This window comes from Ictalurus punctatus, chromosome 15 (assembly GCF_001660625.3).
Source record: "Ictalurus punctatus breed USDA103 chromosome 15, Coco_2.0, whole genome shotgun sequence".
Taxonomy (NCBI): Eukaryota; Metazoa; Chordata; class Actinopteri; order Siluriformes; family Ictaluridae; genus Ictalurus; species Ictalurus punctatus.
In genome coordinates, this window is record NC_030430.2 from 23386591 (window position 1) to 23404935 (window position 18345).

At 37.6% G+C, this 18345-nt stretch overlaps 1 protein-coding gene across 2 annotated transcripts; it reads left to right on the top strand.

Annotated features, from left to right (window-relative positions):
* Positions 1 to 6858: 6858 nt before the first annotated feature.
* LOC108275519 (transcription factor PU.1) lies at positions 6859 to 16374 on the top strand. 2 transcript variants are annotated; one of them, XM_017486382.3, is made up of 6 exons: positions 6859 to 6953; positions 8645 to 8687; positions 11572 to 11707; positions 13693 to 13823; positions 14023 to 14143; positions 15516 to 16374. In XM_017486382.3, the coding sequence occupies exons 2-6, from the start codon at positions 8667 to 8669 to the stop codon at positions 15833 to 15835; spliced, it is 729 nt and encodes a 242-aa protein (XP_017341871.1). In that variant the 5' UTR covers positions 6859 to 6953; positions 8645 to 8666; the 3' UTR covers positions 15836 to 16374. The 2 variants fall into 2 exon arrangements, with proteins under 2 accessions (XP_017341871.1, XP_017341872.1); XM_017486383.3 differs by having other exon boundaries at positions 15519 to 16374.
* Positions 16375 to 18345: the final 1971 nt, after the last annotated feature.

The window sequence follows — 18345 nt, forward strand, 5'->3', positions numbered from 1 at the left end:
CACAGTCACACAACTCCTCCCCCAACGAGCAGGTGCAGGAGTTATCCATAACACAACGGCCACACGCGCCTTCCCAATGAGGGGTTTTCCGAAGACGCACTTCATCAGATGGACAGAAACATTCCTGTTTCTCTGCAGTGATGTCCATATAGGAACTGCTGAACGTTTTTCTCATGTGGAGATTCTCATGGAAACTCTCATGGAAGTTCTGTTTTGAACATGAATTGATTTATTCCTCTTATACCACAGCAATGACTAATTTTTTTTTGCTGCATAATGAACACATTTCTATTTATTTATTTATTTATTTATATGCTTCCATAAATGTTAAATAAACGTCACCTCACGGAAATCTTTACTATATCAACAAGTAGACATTTTCCTTTGTCAAACAGTAACGCCATGTTTACATTCATTATTAGCCTGACTCTGTCATCACAATAAAAATGATAACCTACTGTATTAAGCACATATTATATAATGTAATAATAATAAGGTTTACTTTATAGAGCGCCTTTAAAAGCAGCTTCTCAAAGCGCTGATATAATATAAACCTGTGATCTGAATTACATCTGGAGCTAATCTGAATTACGTCAGAGCTACTGGTACAGAAAAATAATTAACACCTTCTGACCAATCCGAATCAAGGATTCAACAACCCTGTGAATATAAAAAGTTATAAGGTTTACGAGTAATTTAATAGTACAGTAATTATACACTTATGAGAAAGTGTTAGGGTGAATGTTTTATACTTGGCAATAATACTGATTCATTCATGAGTTTTTTCTTCATGGTAAGTGCTAACATTATCATTCCCACAGGCACTGTGTGATTTACAGTCTTTGTGCTGTGTGTGGGGGAGAAATAAATTTCAGCTCCAGTAAAGTGTGACAGGAGAAGGTTAAGCAAGTGACTGGTGTAATAAAGATATAACTCTCTCAGTGTGAAGAGGTCAAGGCCATTCTGCTTTTACAGCCTGATGATGAAATTATAATCTGCTTTATCATTTTATGCCACTGACTATGAAAAATTTTTAGGGACTAAAAAAGTGCACAGCTATACTATACTATATTATACTATACTATGCTATATTCTTCTGTAATATACTATATTATACTATACTATAGTTTACTATATTCTTCTGTAATATACTATATTATATTATACTATAATATATTCTTCTGTAATATACTATATTATACTATACTATACTATACTATAGTGTACTATATTCTTCTGTAATATACTATATTATAATATACTATAATATATTCTTCTGTAATATACTATATTATATTATACTATACTATATTCTTCTGTAATATACTATATTATGCTATATACTTCTGTAATATACTATATTATACTACACTATACTATATTCTTCCGTAATATACTATATTATACTATACTATACTATAGTGTACTATATTCTTCTGTAATATACTATACTATACTATACTATATTCTTCCGTAATATACTATATTATATTATATTATACTATACTATACTATACCCTATACTATACTATATTCTTCTGTAATGTACTATATAGTATAGTATAGTACATTACAGAAGAATATAGTACATTACAGAATAATATACTATATTATATTATACTATACTATAATATACTATATTCTTCTGTAATGTACTATACTATACTATATACTTCTGTAATATACTATATTATACTATATTATACTATATTCTCCTGTAATATACTATATTATACTATATACTTCTGTAATATACTATTATACTATACTATACTATATTCTTCCGTAATATACTATATTATACTATACTATACTATAGTGTACTATATTCTTCCGTAATATACTATATTATACTATACTATACTATAGTGTACTATATTCTTCTGTAATATACTATACTATACTATATTCTTCTGTAATATACTATATTATACTATACTATACTATATTCTTCCGTAATATACTATATTATACTATACTATACTATAGTGTACTATATTCTTCTGTAATATACTATACTATACTATACTATATTCTTCTGTAATATACTATATTATACTATACTATACTATATTCTTCTGTAATGTACTATACTATACCATACTACACTATACTATACTATATTCTTCTGTAATGTACTACACTATATTATACTATATTCTTCTGTAATGTATTATACTATACTATACTACTCTTGGCCGAAGGGAGTTGGGTTTCAGAGCCTCGCGGATCGTCGTGTCGAGTTCTGCGCTAGTGTGAGCAAGGCACAGAAGGTGAGTGTGGAGAGTCAGGGGGATCGGGCAGCCACAGTCGCAGCCTGTTAATAGGGCTGATCTGAGAATGATCGTAAAGGCCAAGCAGACAAAGAAGGAGCGGTCTTGAGGGGCCGCAGAGGGACGTATCAGGGGACGTGAGGTTGTTAGGGCAGTTAGCCCTAGTACTACTGTAGGGCCTCCCCTAGCCAAGGCTGTCCCATGTTTTCAGTCTTCTCTAGTCAGTGACCTGTCAGAGGGCAATGGAAATCTGATGCTTTTCCTCCAACAAAATGTGGGAGTTAACATCACTAAAAGACCATCTGGCAGCATGGAAACTAATGCCAAATATGTCTCCATGGGTTCTGGCCACTGTGGAAAAGGGTTACCGGGTCCAGTTCAGAGCCCGACCCCCCCGGTTCAGAGGGGTGCTCAACCCAATGTCATACCGCTTGGCCTATTCCACATGAAACCGTTTATTGGTGGCTGAAAACAAAGATCAGAGGTTTTGTCCATCTGAGGACAAAACCGCTGACAGTAATCAGTGTCTCGCGGCGATGCCTACCTGCTCTGGAATTCGGAGGTGTCCCTGGTTTCTAGCCTCAGGTCACACTCTTGAGGCATCTCCTTATCACTAGATGGTAATGACAGATGCCTCCCTCACCGGCTGGGGTGCGGTCTTAGACGGCTGTTCAGCTCATGGTCTCCTGAGTGGACCTCACCTGGAGTGGAATATAAATCACCTAGAAATGCTGGCCATAGTTCTAGCACTGAAATTATTTCTTCCTCAATTGAGAGGTCACCATGTGCTGAGTATGACAGACAACACAGCAGTGGTCTCATATATCAACCAGCAGAGAGAATTACATTCACGCCCCCTGTTCAGGCAGGTGCAACTGATTCTTCTCTGGGCAGAGGGAAAGTTATTGTCAGTGAGTGCAATGTACATTCCGGGCAACTCAAATGTGGGGGCAGACATCCTGTCGAGGGAGGGGTTGAGGCTTCGGGATTGGAGGCTCCATCCACAAGTGGTTGAGTCCACATGGCAGAGGTTCGGCCAATCAGAAGTGGATGATTTCGCCTCCTAGAAGACAACATGCTACCTGCTGTAGTTCACCCTCACTCCTCTCATACCCATGGTGGATATGGGGCTGAGGTGACATCTGTATGCTTTTACCTGTTCCCACAGGTTCTAGCGAGAGTTCATCAAGACCGTCTATGTCTGCTGCTAGTAGCACCTTATTGGCCAGCTCAATTATGGTTCTCAGAGATAATATCCCTGCTAGACGGCACTCCTTGAGACATTCCCGTCTGCAGGGATCTACTCTCTCTAGCCAGAGGGCTGATTTATCATCCTCAGCCAGAACTATGGAAACTGTGGGTCTGGCCCCTGAAGGGCACCAGCTCCTAGATTTTTGTCTTGCAAATGAAGTTGTAGGGACCATGTAGAACCCTGGAGCACCATCCATGAGGAAATTGTATGCGCTCAAGTGGCGACTTTTTGTCTTGTGGTATCAGAACCATCATCTAGACCCAATAAACTGTGCAAGGAGCAGGGTTGGCTATTTTGATCTATTTTGGCCAGCCACACACCTATTGATGAAGCCTCTGTGGGGCAACATCCTCTAACATCGAGGTTTATGTGTGGTGTCAGGCGGCTGAGGCCCATCTGGGACCTTTCTGTGGTCCTGGAAGGTCTGTCAGGTGCCCCATTTGAGCCCTTAGAGTCAGCCCCAGAGAAGCTTCTGACTCTAAAGATAGCTGGCCCTGACATCTCTCAAGCGAGTAGGAGATCTACAAGCTCTCTCTGTTGCCCCGTCTTGCCTTGACTTTGCACCTGGATTAGCCAAGTCCTTCCTATATCCTAGGCCAGATTATATTCCTAAAGTGCCTACGTCTGTTGCCCAGCCAGTAGTGTTTCAGGATTTCTCCCCTCTTCCGTTCCTCACCCCGGAACAAGAGAAATTGCACCTACTGTGTCCACTAAGGGTTCTGTTTACTTATGTCCACCGCTCTGGCCAGTGGTGTAAGTCAGAGCAGCTGCTGGTCTGCTTTGGACTTGACACGTGGGCTTGGATCTTTTGAATATGGATCTTTTGAAAATATTTCTAACTTAATGTAAATAATTACAAAAAAATATATTTATTATTTTGAAATGTCAAACAATATATACGATTAAATGCATGAATTAAATAATCCACAATGATTTAAGAATGACTTGTACGTCTGTGAAAGAGTTGGTAACAATTAACAACGTGTGTTAAGCAGTAATAATAATTACTCCTTATTTATCTATCACGTTTGTATTTACTTGATATGTGAAAAAAAATAGTGCAATTTTAGTGTTTAAAATAGTGTCTCGCCGCTGAATGAGGGAATCATAAGTGAAAGTGTGAGCTGAGGAAAATGTCGCGTTTGTTTTAAAGTGACTGAAAGGTCAGCAGACTTTATCTCTCTGTTATTTCCCATAAAGGAACAGGAAAACTGGAGGGAACGTTCTCTCTCTCCCTCTCCCTCTCCCTCTCTCTGTCTGATGGCCTGTATTGTAGCGCTGAGTTTAACTGCCACTCTGTCGCTCTGATTTGCACTGCTGGGCCCCATCTGGAGTACTCCTTCATAAACACCATCACACTGTTTACTGTGTAAACAAATCACCATGACTCTGGTACCGTGGGATCCTGCTGGAGCTCTGCTGCCCTGCTGGGAAAAGGTTTCATACAGTCCCCTTCACCGGAAAGGGGGGTGTTATTTTAATCTAACAGACTTCATAACACATTCATAATCTTTATAGACCCGACATTAATCACATTTCTAGACATTATAGATAGCTGGATGGTCGGATGGACGGCTGGATGGATGGGCAGACAGACGGATAGATAGACAGCTAGACAGATAAACAGACAGAGAGACAAATTGACATAGAGTTAGATAGATGGATGAATAGACAGAAGGACAGACATAGATAGATAGACAGATAGAAAGATAGATAGACAGACAGATAGATAGATAGTTAGATAGATAGATAGATAGATAGATAGATAGATAGATAGATAGATAGATAGACATACAGACAGATAGATAGATAGATAGATAGATAGATAGATAGATAGATAGATAGATAGATAGATAGACAGATAGACAGATAGACAGAGTTAGATATATGGATGAATAGAGAGAAGGACACACATAGATATAGATATATAGATAGATAGATAGACAGACAGACAGACAGACAGACAGACAGATAGATAGATAGATAGATAGATAGATAGATAGATAGATAGATAGATAGATAGATAGATAGATGGATAAACAGACAGAGAGACAAATTGACAGAGTTAGATAGATGGATGAATAGACAGAAGGACAGACATAGATAGACAGACAGATAAATAGATAGATAGACAGACAGACAGACAGACAGATAGATAGATAGATAGATAGATAGATAGATAGATAGATAGATAGATAGATAGATAGATAGATAAACAGAGACAGACAGATAGATAGTTAGACAGACAGACAGACAAATGAACATATAGATAAAGGGATGAATGAACAGAAGGACAGACAAACAAACAGATAGATAGATAGACAGATAGATAGACAGACAGACAGACAGATAGATAGATAGATAGATAGACAGACAGACAGATAGACAGATAGATAGATGGCTAAACAGACAGATGAAAAGACGCACCCTATTCACCATACAGGCCTCATAAACAGCATAATGAACACCAGTCATCGATCCACTGTGGGCGTGTCCTGAACCACAAGCCCGTTTTGCTACAAACTGCAGCCTACATAAACGCCAGCATCAGTCCACTGTGGACGAGTCCTAAATCACTATTCAGACCAAAAAAACAAAATTCACATCAAAAACACATTAAATCCTGTCATTTAATCCAAAGTGAAAGTTGAATTGTGTTGTTCTTTTATACCCTTCCATGTTGTTTATCTGTGATCAGGATTATCCCGTCTCTGTAATCCTTAATCAAATGAGAGAGTGCTGATAAAATTCAAACGTGATTATACAAACGTAACTCAACCCAATAAAGTGCCATATTTCACTTATTCACTTTGAAGCATATTATCCAGATGTTTTTATAATGATAATCACGTTTCTACTCTTTCATAAACTAGAACACATAATCCATCATTTGGATATAATGAGCTGTTTGTTGTCTAGATAAATAGCTAAGTAATAACACCATGCTGAACGCACACACACACACACACACACACACACACACACACACACACACACACACACACACACACACAGATAACAGTTGTAAATTCAGCAGTAAAAGAAACATTTATTAAGCAAACTAGAGCGTAAAAATTTCTCCTAAACACATGCAGATTATATAGTTAATAATAATAATAATAATAATAATAATAATAATAATAATAATAATAATAATAATGGTAGCTGATAAGATGTGTATAATATGGTTAATAAGAGACAGAGACACACACCGTTAGTGTAGCTGCTGTGAGAATCATTTGCATGATTGGCACATAGATATAGGGGAATCCACACAAGGCTCAGTGTGTGTGTGTGTGTGTGTGTGTGTGTGGGTGTGTGTGTATAAAAGCAAAGCAGGTGTACGTTACAGGTGACTCGTACTCGCTTTTCACTGGACTTTAGCTGCTCATATTATTCATTCCATCTCAAACTGAGAACCTTACACGGTAACATCACACATACAAACACTCTCTCTCTCTCTCTCTCTGTGTGTATATATATATATGTGTGTGTGTGTGTGTGTGTGTGTTCACATGTGGTTAATTTTTGCATTTTATTTATATTTTATCAATTTTAAATTGTAATGTTTATCCTAATTTATTATCAGAATTTACTCAGTAATCATGTGGTCATTCCAAGCACCTTAATTCAAACTTAATTTCAAACATTTTTAAGTTTTTCTTCTTCTTTGTCATCTTCCTCTTCTTCTTCTGCTTCTTCTTCTTATTATTATTATTATTATTGTTATTATTATTATTATTATTAAGTTTAATTAGTGAATTATTTAATTAACCATTTAATTATTAGGCTTCTTTACTTGTAAAATGCATTGTAATACAATCATCTATTTAGTCTTTAATTTACACTGATTTGAAGTCTATATATCCATCCTTTCACTAAGTGTTCTGCCTTAAAACATGTCTTTAGTCTTTAAAACTTTTTGTCATTTAATATTTAAACTGCGTCGTAGTTTTAATTCAGTCTTAACGTTCATTCAGACGTCCATCAATTTCATGATTTATTTATCATTTATGATTCGGTAACATTTCTTCAGTCACTTTATGTATCATAACATTATACATATTATGCAGTGATTTTGATTTCGATTGAATGCTAAGATTTCATTTTAAAAATCATCGATTCATTAATAACATCGTTCTGTGCGCAGTTTTAGGATTCGTTTATTATGGATGTTTCTTCGGTATACCATTAGAAATGTTTACTCTTCACGATTAACCTTCATTAGTATATTTATTGTAAATATTAGCACATGGAAAAACATAACGTTTACTCAGAATGAACTAATCGAGCTAAATTAATCTTCATGCAAATTTTTAGCATTTAATTAAACTTAACATTTATTTATATGTAACATTTATTTCACATGATTATTTATTTAGGATTAACATTTGTTAAGTATTAACACATTAACACATCTTGAATCTAACATGATTGATTGATTGATTGATTGATTGATTGATTGATTGATTGATTAAGACCTTGCATAATCTATTCAATCCTAACAAATATATACTCTTGTTCAGTTCTAGGTAAATTAACATTAACATTTATTCTTATTACTAACGTGTTCAGTGTTGATGTGTGTTCTTACTTGATGTTGTGAGCATGTGTTTAACTCTTAGTGGGGACCAAACGTCTTCACACGGTTAAGAATATCTGACAGGTTTGACGTTGTGGGGACATTTGGCTGGTTCTCACTGGGAAAGCTGTGTGTGAGAGATGGAGTGTGCTCTGTTTGCATTCCACTCTGCTAGATGAGATGTGTGTGTGTGTGTGTGTGTGTGTGTGTGTGTGTGTGTGTGTGTGTGTGTGTGAGATGCTGGAATCTCTCTATGAGGACCAAATTGTCCCCAGAATGGTCATCTTGATCTTGAAGGGACATGCCTTTTATTCCAATAAAGCTTTTATTTTAAATAATAATGAAAGAGCCAGGGTTATAATCCGGGTTAGGATTAGATTAAAGTTAAGGTTAAGTTTAGGGCTAAGTGAAAGCTCAACATTATCTACCTACAGTAATACACAAGTCAGTGGAAATACCTCACAAACATAGAAACACAAACTGTGTGTGTGTGTGTGTGTGTGTGTGTGTGTGTGTGTGTGTATGTATGTTTTTCAGGGGGTGTTTCACAGCATACAGCATGTTGGCCAGCCTCGAACCGGTGAGTCTCAGTTTTATAACAAACATCTGCAGATTTCGTTATGTCGCACCTTTAAAAACCAACTCATTTTTATACAGCACATTTAAAAACAATTTAAATATTTTTTTATCTCATAATGGGAAATGTTAGATAAAGTGACCGTATTAAAGATATTTCCTTTTTTTTTCTCATTTTTTGTTGTTGTTTCTTTGTTTTTTTTTTGCTTTGTATCAAATAATTTCAAATGATTCTGCGATCATCTGGGAGTTGCAGCATTACCTGCTGTTTGGCGTCAGTAACTGTGACTCAGCTCACTATCAAATTTAAATATAACAGTCATTAGATGCTGTTAGATTAAGTGTAATTGCCTCAGGGCTTTTCACATGCCTGTTAAACACTAGATAGAATAACTGAAGAGAAAAAAAAAAAAAAAAAAAACCTTTTCATTCTTTTATTCTCACATGGTTCTCTAATAGAAAACTGGGCTATCTTCTTTTTTAGCATATATATATATATATAAAAGTATACACACCCCTGTTAATACAGCAGGTTTTTATGATGTAAAATGAAAAAATGAAAAAATGAAACCAATATAAATCATAAAACAGAGTTCAAGTGAAAAACAAATTAAAACATTTTAATAAAAAATTTAAAAAAAATTTTTTTAAATTACCTGGTTACATAAATGTTCACACCCCTTAACTAATACTTTGTTAAGGCACCTTTTCCTTGTAATACAGCGCTCAGTGTTTTTGAGTAAGAGTCTACGGACTTATCTTGATTTGGCATTTTCTCCCACTCTTCTTGCAAAAACACTCCAGATCTATCAAATTTTGAAGGGATCTCCGGTCCACAGCCCTCTTCAAGTCATTCCATTGGTTTTTGATAGAATTTACAACTGAACTCTGATTGGACCATTCCAAAATGCTGATCTTCTTCTTTTGAATCCATTCCTTTGTTGATTTGGATTTGTGATTTCAGTCGTTATTGTGCTGGAAGGTAGAATTTTATTGACCTGCAGGTTTTGTGCTGAAATAGATTGGAATTTGGCGATGTCCATGATTCCATCTTTCTCGATAGAGCTCCAGTCCCTGCTGAAGATATGCAGCCCGATAGCATGATGCTGCCAAAACCGTGCTTCACCATGGGTAGTGGTTTGTGATTCTATCTCTGTGAGGTGTTCTTTGAGCTGTGTTATTTCAACACCAAAAAATATCTTTTAGAATGATGCCCAAAACAGTTCTATCTTGGTCTCATCAGAAGATAACACATTTTACTGCATTGTTTTGGGGGTGATTTATGCAGGCTGGGATGTTTTCTTGTTTTGTGAGAAAGGGATTCTGTCTAAGCACTCTACCCCATAGCCCAGACATGTGAAGAATACAAGAGATTCTTGTCACATGCAGGGACTGAACAGTACTTGCCAGATGTTCCTGCAGCTCCTTGCTATAAGTCTCTTGGAAGCCTCACTGGTAAATTTTCTTCTTGTCCTTTCATCTGTTTGTGTGCGATGGCCCGTTCTTGGTAAAGTCACTGGATTGTCCTTGATGATGGCCTTCACAGAGTTCCATGGTACAACTAATGTTTTGGAAATTATTTCGCACCTCGGTTCGATCGATATTTTTTGATCTTGTACATGCTTTGTAAGCTCTTTGTGGACCACGGCATCAGCAAGGATCTTTATCTCAGAAGCAGTTCGATCATGAAAGGTGTATGATAATTCCTTTTGGACACATTTTGAATGTGATTGGTTAATTCAGTCCCAAGCCCCATTATAAATGTGTGTGCACACTTATGCAACCAGGTTATTGTTACCCCCCCCCCCCCCACCCCCCACCCCTTAAAACGTTTCTATTTATTTTTCATTTGAAGTTTGCTATATCACATTAAAGGTGGGGAAATGTTCTGACATGATTTATCTTGGTTTCTTTCTTCTTCTTCTTCTTCTTCTTCTTCTTCTTCTTCTTCTTCTTCTTCTTTTTTTTTACATCACAAAAATCTGCCATTTTTACAAGGGGTGTGTAGACTTTTTATATCCACTACAAATATTCCATAAACTCTAAGGAAACTAACGGATATAAATGAGTTATCCATATATAAATATTTGAGTTCTTTAGTGTTAACTTTGTTTATTATTTTTCCTTATTTACTTACCATTTTGTACCTTTTGTCCTGTCACTGCACCCACAAGAACAAATTGTATCCTTTATTATGTGTATTGTTTTCTATTGAATATTGTTTGATATAATATCATTATGAGCAAACATCGTATACACACTCAGCATTTACAAAGCAAATTACACACACACACACACACACACACACACACACACACACACACTGTGTTTTGCCTGTAGTTCGGCTGTAGATTTTTTTTTTCTGTAATGCAAATGAAGGCTGCTGTGTGTGTGTACCGATGCAAATACGTCCCTCTGGTGAAGGCGTTTCACTTTTCAACAGAAACACTTCCTCGCTTCCTACCTACTCTGGTATACACTCTTTTTTGAACACACACACAGTGTAACTACTAACACATAAATATATCAAACATTAGAAAACTAAATAAAAAAAAATATCACTTGGTGCAAAGTTAAGATCATCTTCATTGAGAGAGAGAGAGAGAGAGAGAGAGAGAGAGAGAGAGAGAGAGAGAGAGAGAGCATGTTCAATGTGATGCTCGCTTTACCATTTAAACATGAACTTTGTGCTGTGATGCTTTTGGGGACCTCAACCTCAAAAGTAATAAATATTTATTTATTACTTCAATATTTACAACATATGTGTTTATAATTGATAATATTGCACTTTTATAATGAGACTATTATCTATTTATTAAGTATTTACGTATTTATTGACTTTTTATTGATTCATTCGTTTGTATAAAGTATTATTGTGTGGTTGCCAGATCCATTACTTGCAGGAACTGCATCCTCAGGATCCATCGGGTGGAGGAATGGACCTGGATGTGATAGACGAGTATCTGAAGGAACAGACCAGACAAAACATGCAGACCCGGACAGAGGAGGAACGTCTCATAGCAGGTTAGTGAGAGAGAGAATAAAACGGACAGTCCTGAAGAAGGTAGAGACTAGAGATATAAACCTCAGGCTTCCGCATGAAATGATCTCAATATCCTGTTTAACTCGGAAATGTGTTACTATTAGGAAGATAACCGCATTGTCTATTTCACATTTTCTTTAACATTGGCTAGCTGGCAAATTTACTATTTATATTAAGAGTGAAAGCTAACATTAGCTTGCTAGCTAGCCAAGTGAGCTGTAATGTCTAGCTTGCCAAATAGATTACTTTGGGCTTGTAGGACTCCAGTCCAATCTTGAGTTGAGACGTTTTCTCGATTGACTTGGAATTATCTCGGATTTATTGGCAGAATTTGTCAAATGAACATCTTTTTTTGCACATGCACAAAGTTTGACAATTCATTCTTCTAGAAAATGGCCTAATCATTGGTGCAACGCACGAATAAATCCAACTATTTTTTTTTTTTTTTAGGAATTTTGTAGGGTTTTTTTAAATGGCTGTAATCCTCTAGGAATTACAGCCATTTAAAAAAAAAAAAAAAAAAAAAACCCTACAAAATTCCTAAATTTTCACAGGCTCAAAAGTAATTGGACAACTGACTGATGAGCCGTTTCATGGCCTGGTGAGGCTTGTTTCTTTGTTATTTTGAGATAAATGAATGAGATAAAAGGTCTGTAGTTGATCCCGAGCGATGAATTTGCATTTGGTAGCTGTTAATAAGAACTCTCAATATGCGGCCCAAAGAGGTGTCAATGCAAGTAAAGAAGGCCCTCATTAGCCTGAAAAAAACAAACAGATCTATCAGAGAGGTAGCAGAAACTTTAGGGTTGGCCAAATCAACAGTTCGGTCCATTCTGGCGAGCTCAGCGACACCAAAAGGCCACGGAAGCCAACTAAAGTGGATGATCACAGAATTCTTTCCTTGGTGAAGAAAACCCCCTTCAGAACATCTAGGCAAGTGAAGAACACGCTAGAGGAGGTAGGTGTATCAGCGTCGAAGTCTACAATCACAATCGTCTGTATTTACATTCATGAAGACGCCTCAAGAAGCAAACCTCTGGTAACACTCGCGAACAGAAAGGCCAGATTAGATTAGATTTGGGAGAGAAAAAAAGACCGACTGGTTCTGGAACAAGATTCTTTGTACTGTACAAATGAAACCAAGATGAACTCGAACCAGAGTGATGGGAAGAGAAGAGTATGGAGAAGGAAAGGAAGGGCTCATGATCCAAAGCATACCACGTCATCTGTCAAACATGGCGGAGGCAGTGTTATGGCATGGGCATGTACGGCTGCCAGTAGATCTGGGTCACTGGTGTTTACTGGTGATGAAACTGCTGGTAGAAGTAGCGGGATGAATTCAGAAGTGTTTAGCGCTATACTTTCTGCTCAGATTCAGTCAGATGCTGCAAAACTCATAGGACGGCACTTCACAGTATAGATGGATACCGACCCAAAACATACCACGAAAGCAACCCAAGAGCTTCTTAAGGCAACGAAATGAAATGTTCCTGAGCATGCTTTTCACTCACTGAAGACAAAACTGAATTCAGAAAGACCCACAAACAAACAGCAACTGAAGGACGCAGAAAAGGCCTGGCAAAGCATCAGCATTTGGCCCATGTGTTCCAGACTTCAGACAGTCACTGACTCCTTACATTCATAATTATGTTAGTTTCTCCAATTCAAAATGGAGGGACTCTGTAAAAAAATGTCTGTGATTCCTACACAGTTTGTTGAACCCCTCGAATTAAAGCTGAAAGTCTACATTTCAATCACATCTGGATTGCTTCATTTCAGATCCGTTGTGGTGGTGTACAGAGGCAAAATGACCAAAATCGTGTCACTGTTCAAATACTTTTGGACCCGACTGTACTGTGTCAGCTTGGATGTTCCCAGCGAGCTAATAATTGCTAGCAAGTTAGTTATTATGACGGATGTTTGTCCGTGGTTTCCAAATACACGCTAACTGCAAATATCTGTGCAGAAAACAGCTGGTCGGGTCGATTCGCGTACGAGTGGCAGTACGGAGGAACAGTGCTGACAGAAAATACATGCTGTGAACAGCAGAGTCAACAACAACAGGTGTGGATGAATCTACCCAGCTATAATGAGTGGGTATGTACACACATGCATGCACACACACACACACACACAGTACACTCTAACTATACAGAACACTTCCGACAGTGTGATAGATTTTGTATGCAACCTCCTGTGCAATGGCACAACATTGTGTGTGTTTTTTGTTGTTGAGTTTGATTTGATGGTTCGATGTGTGTGTGTGTGTGTGTGTGTGTGTGTGTGTGTAATTTAGGGAGGAGAGTGTCGGTCTGATCCCCCTCCCTGCAGTGACACCGATTCACACTCCTCCAGTTCGGGGTATCAGGAGTTCCCTCCGTCTCCGGCCTCGCACTCACACACCACTTCTCTCTCGGGTCAGTCTCCTCACACCTCACTGAATAAATACAGTAACACCAGTAAAAACATTTACGCTTATGCACTGTTCTAGGACGACGTCAGTTACACTTGTGGTCAGTTATATATGAATATAGTTATCATTTCTGCAGTATTAATCTCACTATAAAGCATCTATGTGTGGATAAACATGCGATTGTGGGTTTTCACCATGTTATGCCCTGAAATTGTACATCCATCCATCCATCCATTCATTTTCTAAACCGCTTATCCTACAGGGTCACGGGGATCCCAGGGAGCATGGGTGTCACAAGGCAGGGTACACCATGGATGGGGTGAAATTGTATTATTCATGTGAGAAAATCACATCAAAAAAAAAAAAATTTCAACTACACGCCCTACATATGAATTAACATGGATCACTTGAATCATATGAAAAAAATCACATGTGAAACTAGATGAATCATTTGGAGAAAGTACACTTAGAAATAAATGAATCAAGTGAAAAAGCATGTGTGTAAATCAATGAACCATGTAGAAAATCACATAGGGGAATAATCGTTTGGAAAGATCACAGCTGGAAATAAATGAATCATGTGGAAAATCACATGTGGAAATAAATGAATCATTTGAAAAAAGCCGCATGTAAAATTCAATGAATCGAAAAAAAAAATAAATAAATAAATAAATAAATAAATAATAATAATAATAATAATAATAATAATAAAATTGCATGCAGAAGTAAATAAATCATGTAAAAATGAATGAATCGTGTGAACATAACAGAATCATTTGAAAAAAAGGAACCGTGGAAAAATTACATCTGGCAATAAATGAATCATATGAAAAATCACATGGAAAGAAATGAATCTTTTGGGAAAATAACTTTCGGAAATAGATGAATCATATGGAAGTAAGTGAATTGTGAATAAAATCACGTGGAAATAGATGAATCATTTGGGGGAAAAAAGTACATTTAGAAATAAATGAATCATGTGAAACAAATCACATGTGGAAATAGATGAACCATTTGAAAAAAGCCACATGTAAAATTCGATGAATAGTTAAAAAAAAAAAAAATCGCATGCAGAAGTAAATAAATCATATGAATCAAATCACGTGGAAAGAAATGAATCATTTGGAAGAATCACATGTGGAAATAGATGAATCATGTGAAGAATGACAGGAAAATAAATGAATCGAGGAAAATACAAAGTGTCTAAAACCCACGTGTACATTTCACACATGAATCATACTGATGTCACTTTTCTGTAAGGGACTCATAATCACGTGAAACGCATGTGATTTTTTCCCCCTGAAAAATTAACACCAAGCCGTTTGGAAATGAAACGACTCACCGGGCGAGATATTTACATCGCGTTTGTGTTTCAGCAGGGAAAAGGAAGGAGCGTCTGTTCCAGTTCCTGTATGAGATGCTGCAGACGCCGCACATGCGCAGCTGCATCTGGTGGGTTCAGTCGGCAAACGGTACATTCCAGTTCTCATCACAGAACAAAGAGAAGCTGGCTGAGATGTGGGGCAAGCGCAAGGGCAACCGCAAAACCATGACGTACCAGAAGATGGCACGCGCTTTGCGTAACTACTCGCGCACCGGAGAGATCTGCAAAGTGAAGCGCAAGCTCACGTATCAGTTTAACGAGACAACGCTCAGGGGGCTGCAGAGCAACGTACAGAAATTCACCCAAACCTAACTGTAGCAATGACCGGATGAAAAAACAATCCCTTGGAAGCGGGAGAACATCTGAATAAATACTGAGTATTTGTAGTGAATTTGATACTCATCATAATTTTTGCTCAATTGTCCATATTGATTCAATAGAATGGATTTTATTTTAGAAATGTCGTAAAAATGAAGGAAATGTAAAGTGATTCAAAGGGAAATTTGTTTCAGCGGAGCACTCTCAAAAAAAAAAAGAAAAAAGTGCACTTCGAAATCCAAATGTTAAAACAATTCACAATTTTAGGTACATCATCGGAACCGTAAATAAGGATGCATTTATATTGGACCTTAAAGAACTAAAAGTTCCCGGGCAGTAGCTTTTTTTTTTCCTACAGTGTGTTTGTAAATCTGAGGATTGTCATGTTGCTCTAAGCTACGTTCTAGTAGTACTACTGTACCTCTGTATAGCAGTATAGTAGTAAGTAGTGACTTAACATTTCTATTTTTGTATTTCTCTTGATCGAATGTAAATCTGCAATAATAAAAAAAATAAATAAATCATTTCAGTAATGACTGTCATGTGAAACAATTTACTCGTTTACATGACCGGTCAAAAGTTTGTGGACGCTCGAATGAAATGGTTCTCATGATCTTAAAAAGCTCTCGATCCGAAGGTGCGTGATTAAACGTGTGAAATCGGTGCCGTGGACAAAAATATAATCGTGCCGACGCGTTCGTTTCTTCGCATTTTATTTAATTCCTCGAGAAATCGCTCGAGAAAACGCCGAGAATACATTTCTGGAAATTCTAGGCGAAAAGGGCGTCGACTTTGAAGATGCTAAAATATTACATTATTTTGTTTTGTTTTTTTGTACCGCAATATAATTCCCATAGTTCCATTTGTGTTACTCCAGAGTTTTCATGACTTTATTATTATTCTAAAATGTGGGGGGGGAATAAATAAAGAATGAGTGTGTCTAAACTTGTGACCGGTCGTGTAGCTCAGGGGTATTTAACTAAAATTTGTGAAGTTCCAGCTACATAAAAATTCCTTTCTTACAAAATTGACCGAATGATGAGTGAACAGTAATGCACGTTGATGATGCATGCTTAACCATTAATCATTCATTTATAGCTATAAATAATGATAACGAGTCTGTATTGGTCACATATACATATGCATAGTGAAATTATTTTCTTCACATACCCCAGCATTAGGAAGCTGGGGTCAGAGCACAGGGTCAGCCATGATACAGCGCCCCCTGGAGCGGAGAGGGTTAAGGGCCTTGCTCAAGGGCCCAACAGTGGCAGCTTGGCAGTGCTGGGGCTTCAACCCCCGACCTTCTGATCAGTCACCCAGAGCCTTAACTGCCAAGCCAATACTATCCATTGAGACATCAATTTGAAGTATTTATGTTTCGTTGCCTAGCGGTGCTTCATATTAACACTTTTGACTAATGCCATGGACTCTCCCGTTTGTAAGCTAACGTCTCTAGCCCTGTAGCTAGTCCGTGGTCCGATCAGCTGTCTTTTAGCTGAATCATTTATGTCAACTCATGTGGTGGGTAGAGAAGCTCTGTCTACTTTTGACATTAAGCTCTGTCTACTTTTGACATTAAACGATAATATTCTTTGCTTGCAACTTTACCTGCCGCCGTTAGCTAGCTCCATCATACTGCATTTTCTCAAGCTGGATGTTAATGTAGCATTGTGGGGATAATTTGGGAAGCTACACAGGCAACCTCTCTAAAGGCTACGCCACCCTGGTGAATATACACACAGACGCACAGGTTCGACTTCTCGTAGAGGGACCGTGAGACGTGGATATCCTTACAAAATGTCTTTATTAGAGCAACAATAAATAGTTTCAGATCAAAATATTTTAAGATTAAGATGAAATACAGAACTTGGATGTCAACTTCACTCAGGGACAATCAGCACGCTCACAACGTGATGACACCAACCAAAAAGACACTTTAAACAAATCACAGGGCTCAGGTTTACCAGCAGCAGCGTGCGCTTGGGTTGTCCTCCGAAATAACGCATCACACGCACGTTCACGGTATCACTATAACGGTTTGCACACCGCACGCCGTAGAAAGAGAACCAGCACCACCACAAAAGCCTGCTAGCCCACCTACGCTGGACCTGTAGCACCTGGAATCAAACAAAAACACAACAAAAGGAGACAAATACACAAAGTAACCAGCTCCACAATGAAAAATAAATAAATAAATAAATACAGAGACAACAAACCACACAAACCTGGCCCGCTTCAACAGCGCAAACTTGCAGGACAACCGACGCGTGTCCTCAATTAACCTTCAGGTTTGAGGTGGTGCATCGCAAAGCAAAACAACACAGCACAGGAAAAAATACGGACACAAAATCAACGAAACAATTCAATAGAACAAAAACGGCACAAGAGCAACAACACAAAACGGGAAGAAAACAAACGAAGACACAAAACATAGGAGCAAAAGCAGCAGTGCTGAAAACTCAAGCAGGGAAGAACATGCTCATTAGCACACCTAAACTATC